The sequence below is a fragment of the Silene latifolia genome, chromosome 11 (genome assembly GCF_048544455.1).
Source record: "Silene latifolia isolate original U9 population chromosome 11, ASM4854445v1, whole genome shotgun sequence".
Lineage (NCBI taxonomy): Eukaryota > Viridiplantae > Streptophyta > Magnoliopsida > Caryophyllales > Caryophyllaceae > Silene > Silene latifolia.
This window is the reverse complement of record NC_133536.1, coordinates 188,463,799-188,485,471: the sequence shown is the minus strand read 5'-3', so window position 1 is coordinate 188,485,471 and position 21,673 is coordinate 188,463,799. Positions and strand designations below refer to the sequence as shown.

The 21,673-nt window shown below is 34.4% G+C and overlaps 1 protein-coding gene across 1 annotated transcript; it reads left to right on the top strand.

The window, feature by feature from the left end:
• The first annotated feature begins 2,249 nt into the window (after positions 1–2,249).
• On the top strand, positions 2,250–3,576 carry LOC141612175 (dehydration-responsive element-binding protein 3-like). Its single transcript, XM_074430894.1, has one exon. The coding sequence runs from the start codon at positions 2,564–2,566 to the stop codon at positions 3,302–3,304; it is 741 nt and encodes a 246-aa protein (XP_074286995.1). The 5' UTR covers positions 2,250–2,563; the 3' UTR covers positions 3,305–3,576.
• Positions 3,577–21,673: the final 18,097 nt, after the last annotated feature.

The following is a 21,673-nucleotide window of genomic DNA, read 5'->3' as shown; positions in this document are numbered from 1 at the left end:
CTATCGAAGCCCGCTCTAAAAAACCTGTCAACCCAATCTATTGGGCCCCTCTTGATTCCCTTTGACACAAAATCAGTGTATCCGCCTCCTTTTGCGCTACTTCTCTTTTGGTGGGTATTGGTTGGTTAGTTGTCGTGATCCTTTAGGGTAGAGGTTAGAAAGATGAACTTTCAAGTGTATCACTTTTACTCGTTTAGAACGAACTACTTGTCATTCAGGTTGGCTTTTAGAGCGAACTACTTGTCATTTAGGTTGATTTTCTTTCTAGTGCAATCACATGGGTTATTTCGGTATCAGCTCAGTATGTCTTTTAGTCGTCAATTTGTCTACTGATAACTTGTGCCCTCAAATGTTGAGTAACTCGACTACCTTTTTTTTTTCCTTTAGGAAACTATTAAGATATACTAATACCATCACGAACACTCTTATTAGGTACTATAAGAAAGACCATACCGTTGCTAATGGTATACTTTGCTGGGATATTGCTCCTACTTTTGTATCTCATTTATGTATTATTGACTGAGCCCTTATGCCGAACTATCACTCGACTTTTCGCTTTTCTATTTAAAGTGTCATTTTAACCAAAAAAAAAAGATGTGGTACGAAGTATTACAATTTAATAAAGAAACGTTGAGACGACAGGCTAATAGGTTTATTAGTTTGAGCAATTCCAGTTTGGGTATCTCAAATCTTAGACGTAAATTTGGTTTTGGTATGTAAATTTGGTTAGTTATATTTAGAGTGCCTAAGGTTCTTAAGGTTTCAATATGATATCATTTTGGATACCTTCAATGAAAAATCATTTTCACAATGGATATAAACTTTACCATATGGAGTAACTCTTTCAGGCTAAATTAGATTTCATACCTCCCCTCTCCTTAAGAGCTTCCGTAACGGTAGCCAAATAAGTTACTCCGTAATAAACCTACATATTATATGTTATGTGGAAGCGTCGATAATATCTTTCTTGTTGGACCTCTGCTATATCTGTGTCGACGGTCCATAATAGTACAATATTGTCCACTTTAGGCTAAGCCACCGACGTGGGACATGGGCTTAGACCCTAACAATCCTCCCCTCATACTAAGGACACCATCATCTTATTAACTCGGACCTTAACTTAATTGATGTTTCCATTGAGAACTCCTGAAATGTTGCAGCCCCAATTTCTAGACCCACGTTAGCATCACTACCAAGTCTTGATAACTTCTCCTTAACTGACACACCATGCTACTGAGCTATGTCTACACCACATGTCGCAAACTGGTTAAGTGAGTGCTCTCATATGCTCCGGGTCCTGCATGTTTATATGTCCCACTAGGGATTGTGCTACACTTGCATATCGAACTTCCTCTACATCCAATATACCCACAATCTTTCAGAAGTATTAGAACACAACGGTCTCTCGCACCTAACCTAGAACACAACGGTCTCTCGCACCTAACCTGGAAAGGATCCACTAGACCTATGACACCCAACCTGGCCGGCCTGTTGGACCCGATCAACCGTTCTAACACAGACGTCTTTAGCGTCCCACAAGATTAATGCCGCCTTTCATCCATTTCGCCCTAGATCAGGCTTGCTGAAGGCTCGACAACGAGCTAGGAGTTCCATGTCTTACAATGTACGTCACCTTTAAGTCTTGACTCAATATTTCACCAACGTACCACCCATGGACGACTAATTAAGATTTGCAAACAATCTGCTAGATCGGGCCCACACGTTCGTAACTCGCGAAAGCTATCTGCTCCTCTCTCCAAGCTCCGCCATTTTTACGTTTTAGGGCCTAGACTCATGCTGAACCTTGGACTCTGATACCACTTGTTATGCGTAAGCGTCGAAACCTCTCTTTCTTGTTGAGCCGAATTTACTTTTAAAATCTTTCCCAAAAAACCTTATACTATTATATTTGATGGACACTTATAATAATATTCTTTCATCTTGAAACCTCCAATATAGGACATGAGTATCCCCACTAATATTATACGTAAAGCTTCTTAAGTCTTAAATAATGCTCTCATATCATTACGTCGTAGACAAAACATATAACCTGAGTGAAAGAGTGAATCCAATGGAAGATAAAATAAAAAATTGGCCGGATGCAAGAAATGTGAGTGTTATGATTTGGTGTTTGCGTGGTTCTCTATTTGAGGAAACGTTACCCTACATTGGACCCATAACTTTTTATAGGTCCCACACCCTCCCTTCCCTCTCCCTTATAAGTTTTGCATTTTTTTGTGATTGGCAAATTATGGTAACCACCCTTTCATATCTTTTTCATTCTTCCTTGTTTTCTTTCCACTTCCATTTTCTACTTAATTCCCTTACCTACATTTGGTTATTAAAAAGCCAATTGTTAACTTATTTCCAAATTGAACCCCTTCCCTTCTACCAACCTTCTTAAATCTTAATAATGCATCAAAATCTTGCCTTATTAGTCTAATCATTTGTGATTGACCGCATTTGTTCAAAAACCGGTATTAATACCCACCTGTAACAACCTCAAATTTCGACATTCGACATTTTACTAGTTTAATAATAATAATAAAAAAAAAAAACTAAAATGTCATTGATTGACATTACCCGGTCTACCAATTCGGAATCGGAGAGTTCTTCCAACAACAATAATAAATCCTACCACACTCCGTCACCTACATCGGCCGAGTCAGTTCAAACAAACTCGGCCGAGAAGGAAACAAAACCCAAACCCAAAAGGGCCCGAGATACGAGTAGGCACCCGGTCTACCGAGGTGTCCGGATGCGGGCATGGGGAAAATGGGTGTCGGAAATCCGCGAGCCAAGAAAAAAATCACGTATTTGGCTCGGGACATTTCCGAACCCAGAGATGGCAGCACGTGCCCACGACGTGGCCGCTTTAAGTATTAAGGGTGAAACTGCCATCCTTAATTTCCCGCACCTAGCGGAACATTTCCCTAGACCAATCTCCTTAAGTCCACGTGATGTCCAAGCTGCTGCCACCAAGGCTGCAGCCATGGACCACCTTGACGACGTCGTTTCACCCTCCGGGTGCTCCACGTCATCGTCGCCATTATCATCTTCTTGCTCAATGTCATCAATTCTGTCCATTGATACTAATAATATGGAGCTCTGTAACTCTGACGAGTTGAGTGAAATTGTTGAGTTACCGAGCCTTGGACCGCCCATGACCGAGTTGAGCGTGAACGACTTCGTTTATGACTTCGCTTGCGACGGTGGTGACGGGTGGTTTTCAACGGCGGAGATGGTGCTGCCGGATTATGTTATATCGTCTGGGTTTGAAGGTTTGTTGTGGGATTATATGTAACTATGGAAAGTGTTAATTATTGTTAATTAATTAATCATGCTTTAGTGTGTGCTTAATTTAGTGTGTGAGTGTGAGTGTGCAAAGAAACTTTTTTTTGTGCATATTGTTTTTGCATTAACAAGTCCTTTTTCATTTTTGTTTGAAGAGGGCTAATAGAGATTTAATTTGCTTTTTTATAATTTAATTGTTGAGTGATTTAATCCTTCTTAATTGATTTTTGTCTTTAATAATGTAAATTATTCAAGCTAGTTATTGCAGTTTCTCTCATTTAATAAGGAACATATATTTGGTACAGGTCGAGTAAATGGTTATTAATAAGGATAATATTAATGTAAATGATTGTTTTAAAACTATTAAGTAAATCTCTCTCTTAAGACCGTTGTAAACCGAAAATGATCCTCTTCATTTCTCTTTTTTGTCTATTTCCTCTCACAAGGATTATTACTCCCTCCATTCAACTTCACTTTACAAATATTCTATTTCCGTCCATTCAACTCCACTTTACAGGTTTCCTTATTTGGACATGTAAAAGACCTTTCTATCCTTATTGAAAATCTATATTTACAAAAAATGTCATTCATACCCCACACAAATCCACCATAAAACTCACCTTTATATTTTTTTAATATCTTTAACCCCACCATTCCCTTTTCCTATGTACTTTTAATAGTTTTTTTAATCCGTTTCTTAATATCCGCGCAAAAAGCAATGTTGCAAAGTGGAGTTGAATGGAGGGAGTATATTACATATCCCAATTTTCCTAATTAATCTTTTCATTTTCAAGTAAATTTACAACTATCCGTTCATGCTTAAAGTTAAATCACAAATTCTTGTTTGTGACGGCACATATTCGTCACTCTTGAGTGACGGATACCATTTTACCTCACAAAGTACCCACTTTTTCTCTCTCTGCAACACTATTCATGTGGTCCCCTTTCTCCACTAACCCATTTTGTTACCATTTTAACTCACAAAATATCCGCCACAAATGGTAACCCGTCACAAGGGAGACCAATTGAAGTTAAATCCGGACAAAGAAATGGAGCGAATCTTTACGCGTTGTAAACATGAAACGGATTCAAAAAATATTTTTAGCCGTAATTAATGCGTGGTACAAACGAAACTGTTTCACACTTAAAACCATCTTAAATAAGAGTTTTTAATCGCGAAATGAATGGCTACTATTGTCATTTAAGCTGACATGCTGACATCTAATGATAATGGAGTACAACATGTTGCAAAGTGGAAGTTATTGAAAGTTGCTCATTTTTGTTATTGTCTCCTACTGAGTGAGCGTATTATTCTACTAAAATAAGCGTATTTTTTTTTTGATGACGAGGGGTTGAATTTCCCCGGGTCCATGCATTCCCGCACCACCACATGGACCATGTAAGCCACTCCTTTGGGGGCTGCAGTGGCCAAGTGATCACTAAAATAAACGTATTAAGCAGTAGTACTTGAAATTAAAAAAGAAAAGGTTTGTTTTATGTCTTTGTTTCAACTAGATAACTAGTACTCCTTATCAATTAGTTTTAATCATTTATTTAGTTTAATATAAAAATGTAGTGTTGTAGACTCACATGAAATTATAGTATAAAATCATTTTAATTTCCTCGAATTTAATGGTAATTTCTATAATCTTGTTTCGTTAATAAAATCATCTTCCTACATTTTGTTGAAATTGCCATAGTATCTCTTACTTTACAGACTTAAATTTTTATAATTCATGAGAATTTCCGATATCAATATTTTCTAAGATCACCACCACACAACCAGTAAATGTCTATGGAATTAGAGGATCTGAGGATGGCTACTGGCCTTCTCGTTTCCACTTTCGAGTAACCATGCATACTTTATGAAGTACTCCAACAAATTTAACCTATGATATTTAAATCGCTTTCTTCTGTGCAGGGGCGGAGTCAAATTTAACGTCAGTGGGGCAAAAATTTTCAGCGAGGACGAAGGGGTAATATTATAGGGCGACCTTGAAAAAATTTAAAAATATTAACCAAAAATTCCGAGATTTTTAAATGCCAGCGGGGATGAACACCGCGGCTAAGTGCTAACCCCTCGCTTCACCACTGTTTTGAGGGTCTCAACAAGAGAGTGTGCATAGTTACGTGTAGTGTTGTCGCCCAATCTTAGCACTGTCTGTCTTAATCAACTAGTTTTGATTAGCATTTTCAAGATAATTAACCAATAATATGCACAAAAAAATATAGTTAATTATCCATCATGATGTCCCTTTTGTCGACCGGTGTTACCATCAAATACAGTGATAAATTTTCATGGAGCGTGGTTACTAAAATTTTACTCCATTATCTGTAGTTTGCTTAATTCAACACGAGTAATATATAATCTCTACTTTAATACTGTATCTAATACGAAGTACACAATTGAAAAATTGGAGTTAATATACTCATACTTTTTTTTTTCCTTTTTTCGCCCATGAACAAGTAATATTTATTCACGAGTTGCAAAACATTATAGAAAAACCCAAGAAAATATATTATAAAAGTAAGTATTTCGATATATTTTAATGAAAACATTTTCAAAACCTAATGATATAAGTTAGCAGAATTAATCAAGAAAAAGGAGACATCATAACATGTTTTACGAAGTAGTCTTTCGTTCAGATTTGACAAAATTTTACAATCGAGAAACAACAATTCAAATCTAATGATATACGGAGTAGGATTTATAATTCTTCTTAAAGTACTTATTATAAAATCAATAGTCAAATAATTACCTTACAACTTATTATAATACAAAATACGAGGAGTATAGTTTGTATTGAGTTTAAATTGCTTTCATTTTATTGTCACGTTCAATGATTCTCAATTCTCATTGTGTATCCAAAAATTTACTATTTTGGATATATATTTTTTCGGGGGAAAATTTTTGTTTCAGACGCTCAATTTCGTCTGAAGCAAATAAGATGGAGTTTTGTAATCATTTTATGGTTAAATGAAACCACAATAGTCCAGCTAGTTTTACAGTTTATGGTAACTTATTTTTCAAAAATGATGCCTTTAACTGTAAAATGGTCTTTAAATCCCGTCTTATTATTTTAGATGAAAACGACCCATCTTAAAAAGACCAGTTTTTTTTGTGTGTGTGTAGATAGAGGATTTATCTTTTGTATACACATAAAATAGTCCAAATTTATAGTTGCATCATTGCATGATACTCCCTCGTCACTATATTGTTCCCATTTGATATGGGCACAATACTTAAGGAAAAGTATTAAAATAGGAGTAAAATAGTTGTGTGGGGTTGGTGATATGAGAGAGGGATGAATTATTAGTAGTTAAATAAAGAATTATGTGGCCAAAACATAAAGAAAAGTAATAAAATAGGAGTAAAAAAGTTGTGTGGGTTTGGTGATAGGAGAGAGGAATGAATAAAATAAGAGTAAAAGTTTCTAAAAATAGAAATGGGAACATTAGTTGAATAATCCGTTTCGGGAAAGAGTGAACATTATAGTGACTGGGATGAAGTACAAGCTAAAAAAAATTCATATTGGTTGGCCCACAAATCATAATACTAGCTGACGAATAAAAAAGATAAATGAGCCATACTTTTAGTTATTGACACAAGAAATCCAGGAGTTTACAAAAAAGCCTAATTGACAGTGATTTGTCCTGATTCGTATATCTTTTCTATTAAAACCTTGATTTTAGAGCATTATTATTATTATCATTGATGATTGATTGCAATATCTTCACCTCCATATATCGACATTAGACTTGTGGGGAACTTAACAAAAGGCAAAAAACAAAACTTTAAGCATTATGATTTATAAATAATTTTACGATTTTATGCTAAAATTATCGGATTAATTTGTTTGATATGTTTTCCTCAAAAAAGTGGCTTATGTATTGATTGGATTATAGTAGGATTTACGAATAGTTTTTATATCGAGGAGTATTGTTAGTTATGAACATACTATTTATGCTCTGTTTTACAGAGCGTTGCAGGTAGCTTATTTGACCAAAGTAGCTTATTTGACAAACATTTCAGTCACCTTATTGTTTTGTACGTGTTTGACAAGTAGCTTATTTAACTAAATAAGCTACCTGAAATGAAATGCTACATGGGGTATCATTTTAGAAATCAGGTACCTGAACTGATTTTATTTTCCATGTTTACCCCTTCAATTTATAATAATAGATCACTAGTGTAGATCCCCGTGCTATCGCACGGTATTTTTTAGTTTTGTTTTATAAAGAGACATTCTCGTTAAATTAATTGCATAAATTAACTGTACCTTTAATGTTATAATGTACTAATATAATCTTAGTAAGAGCTAGAAAATGAAAGTTTATTACCATCAAAAGACACTTTAAGTTAAGTTATTTTTGTCTTAAACCATTATTACTTTACTATAAAAATTAACTCTGTAATGATATATCATTGCATGAAACTAATTTATGACATTAAATTACAATTAAGCGATGTAAAAATGTAAAATCTAAGTAAAACGCATATAACCTTATAACAAAAACAGGTAAAAACAGTATACTACGCACTTGAAAAGACGATCGACGAATAATTAGACTAATATTTTTCTTATTTTTAATAAAAAAAAATACATAAAAATTGTTACGTCCTTTAAAATATACACCATATTTAGGGTATAACTGATGAAGGATAATATAAGAAACAGATTTATGTAATTTTAGGGTGTAAGTGATGACAATAATTATGTTAAAGACGGCATAAGAAGCAGATTTGCGTAATTTTAGAGTGTAACTGATGAAAAACAATATTTATGGAAATGAAAATGATTGCATAATAAATTATAGATTTTAATGAAAAAGTCATAAATATGAATTTTAATTAAAAGATTAGAGTTTAATTATAAGAATATATTGATTGAAAAGATAATAATGTAATGAATTTTTTTTTACTTGTTACCTTATTTAGCTAGATACCTTTTGGAGGGAAAACTAAGAGAATTTTTATTCTTTTAGGCTCTGTTTGGCAAAACTACCTGAAAAGGTAGCTGAAACCTGAAAAAAAGGTATTTAAAACCGAAAAAGCTAATCGAAACCTAAAAGGTAATCGATAAGGTAAATTTGAAAATTAGAGTGATAAGTAATCGATTATATAAAAATGTGTTTGGCAAACTAGCTGAAATGGTAGATGATTTTGGTAAAAGGACGTAAGAGGATATGAAAATTATTTAATATTATAGAATAAAGGGGTAAAAAATGGAAAATAAGTCCTTTCAGGTACCTGATTTCTTAAATGCTACCTGAGGTAGCATTTCATTTCAGGTACCTTATTTGACCAAATAAGCTACTTACCAAACACTTGCAAAAAAATCAGGTTGCTGAAATTTTGGTCAAATAAGCTACTTTGGTCAAATAAGCTACCTGAAGTGTCGTGCCAAATGGAGCCTAAGTAGTAGGGGGATTCCTAAACCTTTTTACGTTTATTTCACCAAAAATCAGCTACCTTTTCAGCTAGTTTGCCAAACATTTTTTATATAATCAGTTACCTTATCAGCTTCTAATTTTCAGCTACCTTATCAATTACCTTTTCAGTCTGTTTGGCAAAACATTTCAGGTAACTTATTTGACCAAAGTAGCTTATTTGACCAAAATTTCAGCTTGCCTTATTTTTCTTGCAAGCATTTGGCAATTAGCTTATTTAACGAAATAAGATACCTGAAATGAAATGCTCCATAAAATAGCATTTTAGAAATAAGATACCTGAAATAATGCTTTTGTCTCCCATTTTTAACCTTTCAAGTTATAATATCAAATAATTCTTATATCCTTTTAAGTTATTTCACCAAAAATCAGCTATCTTTTCTACTAATTTGCCAAACAGTTTTTAAATAATCAGTTACCTTATCAGTTACTTTTCAGGTTTCAGTTATCTTTTCAATTTCGATTACTTTCTTCAAGTTCCAGCTACCGTTTCAACTAGCTCAATAAATTCTACATTTGCTTCTATGTACAACAGAACTCTTTTCTAAAATTGGTAACCTTTTTCAAATGTTATTTAACTCATTCACAAAGTTATTGAGTTAGTTTTAAAGTTATCTCAATTATTTTGTAAATAAGCTCAATTACCACAAAGTTATAAAGCTCGGATATTTTGTTTTGTGTAAAGGGAATCACGAAGGCGGTTTTAATGCTAACGTCATTTGAACAAAATCACGAGCATCACTTCTCATGACTTTACTAACTAAACTAGTTAACATCTGCATCGAGCTAAGATATAGAGCTAGTTCATTAACTTTGTAAATGAGCTCATTAATTTTATAACTAGTAGGATTTTTTTTTCCAATCAGTATCCTTACTAATTAATTAACCTAACCGGGATCCACAAGTTTTCTATAATAAGAATTTGTAATAATTTCTAATATTTAGTGTTCTCCTTGATTTTGTATATTATTTATTTCATTGATTGGCAAAGGTTTTAATTTATTTATCTTTTATTTTTTTACGGTTGAAAAAAGGAAGTTCCTACATAATAAAAGTACGACTTTCTAAACCATGCTCCTTTGGTTGTCATTTTAAAAATGGGTGAATTGGAAAATTTTATGAATTGAGAAAATGAGAGTTGTTTGTTTACTCAAAGCACAAAATCTCATTACAGACGGCACATATCCATCTATAACTAAAGACGGGTCAAATACAATACCACATTCCTAATAGGACAAACAACAAGTGGGGTGGTGGGGGCAAAATATGTCACCACTTTCAAGCTATTTGACCCGTCTTTAGTTATAGACGGATATATCCTTCTATAGCAAGACTATCTGTACTCAAAATCACGTGAATTCTATTTTCCTAGGCATTCCCAACTCCCTCATAATGGAGGAGTTCAATTAGCTAGTCCCCCTAGGTAATTGTAAACTCCCGTGGCTATTCAACTCACTCATGCCAACCAAACGTGTTTTGGGTAATTCAAATGAATTGTCCAATTCATGTGTTTTGTAAAAACACTAGTATAGATCCCGCGCAATAAATGCGCGGTATTTATAGAGTTTTTACTTTTCAGTTTATTACTTATTTAATGCAAATTTATACCTTAATATTTTCATATTTCACCGAATTGTATTTTGATACGAGAAAAAAAAAAAATTAAACTGCAAAAATAATAAAAAAATTGAGTATTTCATGAAATCTTTTTTTATCACAAAGTTAATGATTTTATTTTATAACTTTTCTTAAATTATCTTAAAGAACTTTTTTCATAAAGCCAATAATATTAGTTTATTTTCTTGTTTTATAAAGTGTAAGTATGCATCAAGTCAGTTTCTAAGATAACTTAGCGATTTTGTATTTTATAATTTTATACCTCTTTTATTTTGATTAAAACATTATAATTATAATTTAGAATTTAATGAAAAAAATCATGGTTTAAGAAAAAAGATAATAGCTTAATGGGAAAATTTTATTTCTTTCCTTATATAAGTAGATGGAGTTTGGAGGGAAAATTTTTTAGAATTTTTATTCTCTTAGTAGTAAGGCAGATGGGAAATTAACTCTTGTACGACAACCAAACGAACACGTTAAGCCTAGGATGTTGTTATACTTGCGTTTTGCCTCAAGCAAATAAATTATGCTTTTTATATATAAAACTCCTGAGTTAAAATTTGAGTGTGTTTTAGGGACAAAAAAATGTGATCTTTCCCCAATTAGATATGCTGGCCACCTTGGTTTAGAATCTATTAAAGTTCGACTTAATTGAAGCTGAATTCAACAGAGTTCGACTAAACTGTTACAAAATACAAATAATATTTTAATTAAAACTGCCGACTTAAGTTAAAGGCAAATTATTAAATTAATTAAATCAAACACAAACCTGTATTAACCTTAAAGAGTGAATAGCCATACATAATGCTAAGTGTCCTTGCTAACAAGAATAATTGTAGTTAGGGACCCTCATCTTGTAGTAATATCATATCGATCAATAGTTGCGATATTAATTTTTTTTTATGATCAGTTAATCTTGTGTAAGAATGTTATATAGTATAACATATTATTTTTTCAATGGTACAACATAATTGTTAATGCTATTATATTAATGAACAACTAGGTTAGATCCCGTGTAATACATGTGCAGTTTATATAATTTTTTTTTTAGTGTATTAGACTTTAAATTGATGCTCCATTATTTTTCATATTCACCTTATTGTATTTTGATTTGTGGAAAAAAAAATTGATTTGCAAAACTAAACAAAAAGATTGAGTAATGTCATGTAGCTAACAATAACAATTTATAGTTAATGATTTCATTTTAAATTTTTCTTAATTCTTTTTTAATGATATTTTTTTGCCACGAAGCTAATAATAATAGTTTATAGTTTATTTCATACGGAATTAGTATGCGTTAAATCATTCTCTAATAATACTATAATAGCACCAATAAATTATTTAACAAGTTTTAGTTTATAGTTCTAACCAATTTTATTTTATTATAATTAATGATTATAATTTAGAGTTTATTGAAAAAATTATAATTTGATGTAAAGATTTATTTTGATGAGATGAATTGTTAAATGAATAAAATCTCCTTTGTTTCCATTTTTGGTTGGTGCACTTTGGAGGAAAAATTTTTTATGTTTCCTATTCTCTTACTAGGCTCTGTTTGGCAATACCATTCAGATACCTTATTTAACTGAAATAGCTTTTTTCACAAAAATTTCAGGTAACTTATTTTTTTACAGGTGTTTGAAAAGTAGCTTATTTGCCAAAATAAGCTACCTGAAATAAAATGTTACCTAGGCTAATATTTGAGATTTCAGGTACCTGATTTATTTTATATCCCTTTTTTTCCCCTTCAACCTATAATATGTTAAAATAATTATTATACTCCCTCCCATCCACTATTTTCTTCCTTATTTCCTAAAACGGATTATTCAGGTTTTCTTCCCCTTTCCTTTTTGGGAAAGTTTTTATTAATATTATACTCATACCTCTTTCCAATCACCAAACCCCACCGTATCCTTTATTGATATTTAATTCTAATTATTCATACCTCTCTCCAAACATCAAACCTCACCCGTATCTTTATCAATATAATACTCCCTCCCTAAATCCTTGTGCCCACTCCAAAGGGGAAGAAAAGAGTAGATGGGAGAGAGTATCATTTTAGGTCATTTCAGCAAAATAAGCTACCTTTTTAGTTAGTTTACCAAATATTTTTTTTATATAATAATCAGTCATCATATCAGCTCCTAATTTTCTGCTACCTTATCAGCTATTAGCTTTTCTATTTTCAGGTACCTTTTCAGATTTCAGTTAACTTTTCATCTCGTTTTACCAAACATAGCCTTAATGAGGATACACTATCTTTTTGAGGACTGAGAATTTCGTTACAATATCACAGGTTGTTCAATACAATATCAGAGGTTATTCGAAACAATATCACAAGAAAAAAACAGCTGCGCAAAAAAAAAAAAAATCAATTTTTTTTGGACGAGTCAGATTTTTCGTGATATTGTATTGAAGAACCCGTGATATTGTTTTGCCATCCTCAATCCTCAATATATTTAAGAGTTCTCACCGGATCCCAACTATATATATATATACACTTGGGACATGATCCGGTGAGAACCACTAACATAATGAGAACCGTGAGAACCCTTACTAAATTATCATCAAATCTTGTTCCGAAAGTTTTGATGGATCATTTACCCTTAGTTTAGTTTATTCAAACACATTGTTAGTATAGTTAAACCAAATTTATTGATTTTATTAATAAAATATATAAACTTAATGTACAAAAATACAATTAGGTATACTAAAATGACTATAGATGCACGAAACGTATACTAGGTGCATCAAAATTGTTACATGCATGCAAATGATTACTAGGTGCATGAAAATATCAGGCTATAGGTGCACGAAAACGAGTTCTATGTGCATGAAAATTGTTAGATACATAAAAATGAGTAGTAGGTGCATGAAAAATTAATAAAATGTTTCTCGTCTGGATTTCTCTCAATAATTTATACTTTTTGGACTAAGAAATATGTTATCTAGTCATAAAATTTTATGCCGAATCCAAATATGTCGTTATTTTTTAGAAAAAAATTAATAAGGTGAAGTTCTCATGGTTCTCACTATGTAGGTGGTTCTCACCGGATCGCAAATATACATATACATATATATATATATATATATACATATATATATATATATACATATATATATATATATATACATATATATAATCGATAAAACCTGGTATATGAATATTATACATTATACAACGATCTTATTTCAATATTTTTTCCCTAATTAGTCTAACACCAATTCTCATTGAAGACGGACATTTTTCGTCACAAGCTGAAGACGGGCCAAATGTTGCCATTTTAACGACAAAATGTGACCATTTTAATGACAAATTATTATAGCTTAGGAAAATCTTCTGCCAACTTTTTAGATAAAATGGGTACATTTTCCTCTTAAATGGGTTACATTTTACCTCGTTTTCAGCTTGTGACGAAATGTATCCGTCATAAGCAAGACGCTTTGTTAATCTAATATGGTGTGTTCGTCATATAATACAAAACAAAAGCCACTTTGTTTTTGAGAGTTCTCTTTTAATTAAGTTGAAGGACCCCATATGCATGATGTGTTAATCGACTTTTGACAATTCCCAACAAGTTAACAATTTTCTTTATATAAAAACAAAGTTTAATCAGTTGATCATAGACTAAAAAATGAGATCATGATTAGGATTTTATTCTAATAATAATAATAAAATAAATCACCAAGAACTATATGTGGTGCATTAGATCAAAGTGCCCACTTTTCAGTGGATGTTAACATTTCCTTTTCTCAGCATTCATGTAATTTTGGGCTGTTGAAAAATGGGGTACAAACCAAAATTAAAGTAGCAGACAGAACATTGCTTTACAAGGGCCCTCCACTCAATTGCAGTCAACATATCTCTATGAATATGAATGTTGACATTTTTCCTTCTAATTTATTCCATATGAACAATGATTTACTACACAAAGTAAAATAGTGACTTTCAAAGTCTTATAATAAAAGCGATAAAAGATAAAAGGAAAATGTAGAGAAAGCAACATAGAAATTTACGTGGTTCATTTATATAGTTTGCTAGCTAAGTTTATAGGGCATTATTCAAGTCACAAATCAGATACTGTTTAGGTTTCGTTCGAAACGGCGACTAACGTATTCAAGTTACAAATCCAACAAATCTCCACCTTGACTTGAATCGTCTCACAATCATACAGATGTACCAGATGCAACCCCATAAATTCCAGATGTACCAAAAACTCTTCTCTTCCCGCCCACCACACAGGGCAATTAGCTGCTTTGAATATTTAGCAAGTTCAAATAAAGTTGGAACTTGCTATGCAGAACCGTCTTGGTAAACATATTAGTTGGCTTATAAATAGTAGCCAATTTGTTCACCCTAATCCTTAGCTAAACATATTGCACTTGATGTAGACCCAAATCATTGATCAACCCCTTTAACCAGATTCCCTTTTTGGCTGCTACTATCAACGTCACTACTTAACTTCTGTACTAGAAAACGTTACTGTATGATACAAAGTAGCGTTCCAAGTGACAATCGAACCACCAAGAGTGAAAACATAATGGGTTATAGATCTTTTACTGTCCACATCTCCAACATAATCAGAGTCTGAAGAGTCACAGACGAGGGCACCTAAGAGGGGAGGGGGGGGGGGGGGTGAATTAGGTGTCTATTTAAAATTTAAGCTTAATGAAAGCTTCTTTAAAAACTCTTAAACACTTTAAACAATGCTTAGATGAAAGGAGAAGTCGATACTTAGAACTAGAGAGTTAGAAGTATTCAACAACGATTCAAAGAAGCGAAGTTCTGATGTACTCAACGATTGATTACGTAGATAAAAACGTGAGTAGATTGTGCAGCGGAAATAAAACGAAATAGACACGACTAACGATGTTTTTAAAAACTTGTTCGGTCACTACTCCGCGACCTACGTCCAACGCTATTTTATTAAACGTCTCAAAAGTAAACTCATACAAACTACGACCACCCCGAATAATAAAACAACTCCCCAACCTACTCCGGTTGCTAATGCTTAAAAGCTACTCCGCTTCCAAGACTTTTGCTTTGGGCTACTCCGCTGAAAGACTCCTTGCTTAAAGCTACTCCGCAATAAGACTTTTGCTTTGGGCTACTCCGCCGAAAGACTTCATGCTCAAAAGCAAATCCGCTTCGAAGACTTCATGCTTAAGGATAACTCTATCCTAAGACTTTTTGGTTCTACCCGTTTGTTACAAGACCACTTATCTCAATGTTGTTCACTCAATTGAACGGAGGAGATAAAGTTTAAGTACAAAACACGGGATCCTTGAACACGACTAAAACGACTAGGTGCAACAACAAACTCAAGTAAAAGACTCAAAAGATAAATAAACAAACTTGCAAAAGATTCAAAGATTTTGAAATGATAAACGGTTTTGCAAAGTTAATTTACTCGATTGAAAGCTTAAGTCTTTTTCAGTTTAAAACTCGTTTGTTGCACACTTGTAAAAATGAATTAAGCAAGCTATTTATAATGTTCAAGTAGTATACTTCACATTAAAATATCTTACACTCATAAGCACAAGTGATTAAAATAATGTAAGTAGTTTGCTTGGGCAACATGCACAAGCCATCCGAATTCTTCACCAAGCAACCGAGTATTCTTCCTCAAGAAATCGGTGCCTAAGATTGCAAGAAATCAGATTGTGCACACACACAAAAATAGGCTGGGTTTTTCAACAAGAAACAAGCATAAATGGTTGTGTTTATGGGAACCATAAACATTTCCATAAATGTAAAAGCAAACAACCCATTTATAGTAAGTGTCTTATTGTGCAAGCAAACTCCTTAGCAAGTCATTGAAAGCTCAATTTTCTTTAAAAGACTTCAAAATATTTCCAGAAAACATTTGTGAACATTGAAAGCATTTTAACAAAGATTCAAATATTTTCGAAATATTTCTTTCAAAAACGAGCCTTAATTAACTGTTGACTCAACTGTTGTTTTTGCACCTAAACGTAAATTCGTGTTAAACGATCACCTTACAACACATGACATTAGCACTAATGACCATCTTCATCTTTGATCTTCATGATGACATTCTTGATAACCTTGAATTGACAATTGGAGCTTCATGCTACATGGTTAAACTTAAGAGGCACACAATTAAATAACAATGAGATTAATTTGTCTTAAGGCATCATTAACACTAGCTTAATCAAATTGGGTTTCTTCAGAGTCAGAATATCATAATACTAAACTCTCTCTATCACCTCTATAAATGAGGCCAACAATCATATGTACCCTTAATGTACCGGAAAATCCTCTTCATAGCTTGTCAGTGTTCTTTGCAGCGGCGTCTTAAAACAAATGGAGGCCCGGTGCATCGAGAAAAAAAGAGGCCCCAAATATGAATGCACAAGAGCACTATACTTCGATTTTTGTATTGAATTTAATCAATAAGGCCTATAAGTTCGGTGTCCAAAACCGGAGGCCCGGTTCCTCCGCCCGTGGTTGCACGGGGTGTTAGACGCCCTTGGTTCTTTGCCTGGATCATCCAATAAGCCGACTCACCACACTGACAGACTGTGTTAGATAAGGTCTAGTAAAGACCATAGCATACATCAAACTTCCCACTACATTTACATAAGGAACCCGAGACATGTACGCCTTCTCTTCAGCTGATTTAGGTGCAAACGCAACAGATATATATGGGAATTTGGTGCATTAAAAGTATATATAGCGGTAGACATGTCAAACCTTGACAATATGTTCTGAATATAGTCTTTTTGTGAAATAAAAGTTTCTTCTTACTTCTATCCCTGTAGATCTCCATTTCCAGAATTTCTTTCGCTGCACCAAAATCTTTTATTTCGAACTCATTACTGAGTACTGAGAAGACCCTTCAACTTTTGTACTTCAGACTTTCTCTCTGTAGCTATTAACATATCATCGACATATAGGACCAGATAGATGAATGAATCATTCACAGACTCACTGTGATACACACAACCATCACATGAACACCTATTATAGCCAACTTCATCATATAGCAATCAAACCGTTTATATCATATCCCAGGAGAATGTTTAGACTTATGCCCTTGTAAGGACTTTTTAGCTTGCAAACGTAGTCTTAGTAGTCTTATTTTTCGGGGACTTGAAAATATTTTGGTTGAGTCATGTATATCTCTTCTTCTAACTCTCCATGTAAGAAAGCTATTTTAACATGTACTCCCTCTGACCCGATCAATAGTTATCTATTCATTTTGGCACAAAGACCAAAGAAAGGAATGACAGTGACTTTGGACCGCATAAAAGCATAATATCCCACTTGCCTAGGAGACGACCTACAATAAATTACTAAAACAGGAAATAGATAACTATTGATTGATACACCCAAAAAAAAAGATAATTATTGATTGGGACGGAGGGAGTAGTTGTTCAAGCTCCAGGTCCTGATGTGCAACTATCGCTAGTAACAGCGTGATAAAAGTGTGTCTGACTAATGGCGAGAAAATCTCATTGTAGTCTACTCCCTCTCTTTACTTGAACCCCCTAGCTACAAATCAACCTCTGTTGTAACACCCCCTTCTTACCCGACCAAGGTAATCGGGAGTTGTTACCATCTCGGTTTTCCGAGGCAGTGAATCGGAACTACAATTAAGTAACACTTTATATAAATAACATGTTTAGTGAATTACATAATGAATAAATGAATAGTACGAGTGAACTCTATACATAAACACTACTACATCTACGCCAACTACAAAATGACTAAGCAACTCGACTCCAACTCCGTGTCTCGGCCCGTGATCCCGCGCGCTACCAAATCCGAACCTGTACTCAAACTTCTCTCCATATGATCGAAAATATCATATGGATCAAGACAGGTCACCTCGAAAATAGACAACAATTTACACCTAACCAACACACATCAGTTTCAATAATATAAATACTTAAAACACGACAGAAGTGTATAAATATGCAATATGTCAATGGAATGCACAAGACACGACTCTCCATCCATGACAACTCCGTAACCACTTCACCGGTACTAGGGACACACCCATGCTATCAACAACCGGTGACGACACTGCAGCACCGCCCAACAAACAGCCGGACCGTAGTCCGTAAAACAGGTACTCATGACATACCCGTGGTACCGAGCCCGCGCGCTGACCGGACCTCTACCAGGCATTTTGACACAACACGAGCTCCTTCATAACTCAAGCCATTAACGTGCACGCCTCTCTTGGAGGGGGAAGCTCCATGAGGCAACCTAAGCATAAGACGGCCTCCCAACCGCCTTACACCTCCTCAACAACCAAGTATCACAATCACAACTCCATCATATCCTCCAACATCCACAATGATCACATATATCACAATATGCAATACCATATGCCAACAAAATGCCATGAACACAGATACCGACAATCATTCCTATGATTTAAGACACTATATCACACTATCATGTTATAATATAACTCGATCAACAATATGAGACCAATAAAAATCACCTATTATCATGTGAGGATGCAATCCCAACAATACTTAGAAACCAATGTTAATTACCTAATTAATATGAGACTATCACAATTATGAGACATGTACTATCCATATATTAAAACTGAGTAGGAAAATCCTACCTTTAAGCATACTCCATAAGCTACTCGAAACAAGTAAGATCCCATATCATAAAACCGTCTCATCCTACACAAATCATATAACAACTATCACAATACATCCTATCACCTATATAATACAAAACCTCTTATTAATACCCTTTAATTACCCATATTACTACTAATAATTACTAATTAACATCACCCATGAAAACTCCCAAATTTTAGGGTTTGGGTCAACATAAAAATGAAGGAGAAAGAATGAGTATCAACTTATTAGTGGAAAGGAATGATATTGTATCAAACTTGGCGAATAATCCCTCCAAATCTAGGCTTGGTCCTCTTGCTAGTGTTTATAGGAAGCTTCTAGAGGGTTGTGGCTGTCTAAGAGAGAGTAAAGAATGTTTGAGGTTTGTTAGAATGAAGAAGAAACTGAAAAAGGAGTATATATAGTGAGACCCAATAACACGAAGCCCATCACGCGAAATCAAGGTCTGGACCCGTACACTCGACCCACTCGGTCGAGTGCACCCCCAGTCGGTCGAGTGCACCACACACTCGGTCGAGTGACGCCTAAACAGAACATGGGTTAAACCCAGAAGACACTCGATCACTCTACTCGGTCGAGTGTAGTGCCAATCGGTCGAGTACTCTGCTGTACTCGGCCGAGTGCACGACTATAAACTACGGGGTATTACAGTCTTACCCCCCTTAAAACAAACTTCGTCCCTAAAGTTCACACCCGACCCTCACAAGACACTTTCGACCTTACTCTTATCTCACAAAGCCATGGTCATACTAACCCAAAAAAGGTCTCGACAACTCGTAGCACCAACTCAACGGACAAGGTCAATTTCACACCACTGCAACACCCTTAGTACTACGTAGAACATTTAATCGCCAAGTTAACATAGTTAATCGCCAAGTTAACATAGTTACGGTGAACGCAAGCCTAAGAGTCATTTAATCACCACCTGCAATTTTAAACAACTTCCCCCTCTTGACATCATCAAGTAGGAAGAACACAAGTCTAAATAAGGATTAGAGTTATACAAAACAAATTGTTCAACAACTAACAACATAACCAATATTAGTAAAATAAATCACAAACACAAAGCCAAGGTAAAAAGGGATTAGAAAGGCTTTTGTTTTGATTAGGCATTAGGCATGGTTATGGCAAAAGGCTTGGTACGACATACGGTATAGGCTAGGTACGGCATAGAGCAAGAGATCAATCATCGGCTTCTTCGGTTTCATCTTCTCCAACCAACCCGTGAACCATTTCAACAAGTTCGACCGTAGTATAGAATTGAACAATCTCCACTAAATAAACTCGGTTATAGAGATTAAGAAGGTTCTCCCACTTTTGTGCATGAATTGCATCTTTAAAGAATTTAAAAGTGGGTGACGAATCATACCATTCGAGTTCATAGCGACGGCCCGATTTAAAGTTCCCTTGGATGACATGCTAGCAACAATCAAAGATTTCCTTTGGAAAACGATACCCATGAAGAATCTCGAGTGCCTTGGACTTATTCTCATCAAGAGGTTGCTCAATAGCAATCATATCACTATTCGATTCATCATCAACTTCCTTTGCCATTTCCTCCACTTTTCTTTTTCTTGAGATAACCTGAGTGGACACTCTCTTTGCTTTGCCTTTCGGTTTGGGAACGGCTTCCTCCTTGAACAACTCGTCATCATTGAAGACGACATTCAATTTCTCCGTGTCAATTTCCGTTTCCACAACCGTTGCCTCACTCACGGTTTTGCCTTTCCTTTTTAGCCTTTTATTACCAACCATATCCTTCAACTTCTCATCACTACCAACACTTTCTTTCGATTTCGATTTTGATTTTGATTTTGATTTCCCATTGCTCTTCTCAACCGATTCCTCCACAACTTTCTCAACACTCTTTTCGTTTTCCTCACTTTTCTCAATTGATTTTTCCACACTCTTTTCTTTTTCTTTTTCAATGTTTTCCTCATTCTCCTCTTCACTTTTAACATCTTTCTTTTCCTCACTGTTTTTCTCTCCTTCCTTCTCGGCATCCTCATCAACAATCTCCTCATCTTTTTCACTTTCCTTACCAACACCAACATCAACTTCCTCAACTTCTTGAATGATTGGATTTCCATCATCATCAACTTCACCAATAACCCGTGAGCTTCCTTCTTCACCCTCGGTTTCGGTTGCATGCAGCATATTCAAATCGAATTTTTGATTGAAAACCCGACTTGAGAATCTCCTTGCTTCGGCCGCTGTTTTAGGACGATTAGCAACTGATTTCTTTCTTGTCATTGGGATGTTAGACACAAAAACTCTAGGTTTCTTTGGTGGTTTTTGATTTTGGGCAGTTTTTGATCCAAGACTTTCGATTTGTGCTTTAACCGATGCAGTTTTCGGCTTGTAGGAGTCTCAGATTTCTTTCAAGGTTTTTGGTTTGGTTGATTTTGGAGGCATGATTTTTATAGTGAAAGTAAAAGTGACAGTTGGTAGAGGGATGTGTAGGACGGTTTTAGAGAATATTTGGGGAAGATGTAATTTTTTGAAATATTTGAAAGTGAGTAAGGAGGTCATCATTTAAGAGTTGAAAATTCATATAGGTAGTAAATGAGGTGGGTGAATAGTGTTTGGCTTTTTTATTTGATTGGCTGAGAGGAAGGTGGGTGTAGCCGGTTTGGCGTGGGTTTAGGCGGCTAAGGACATGGGTAATGTGGAAAGT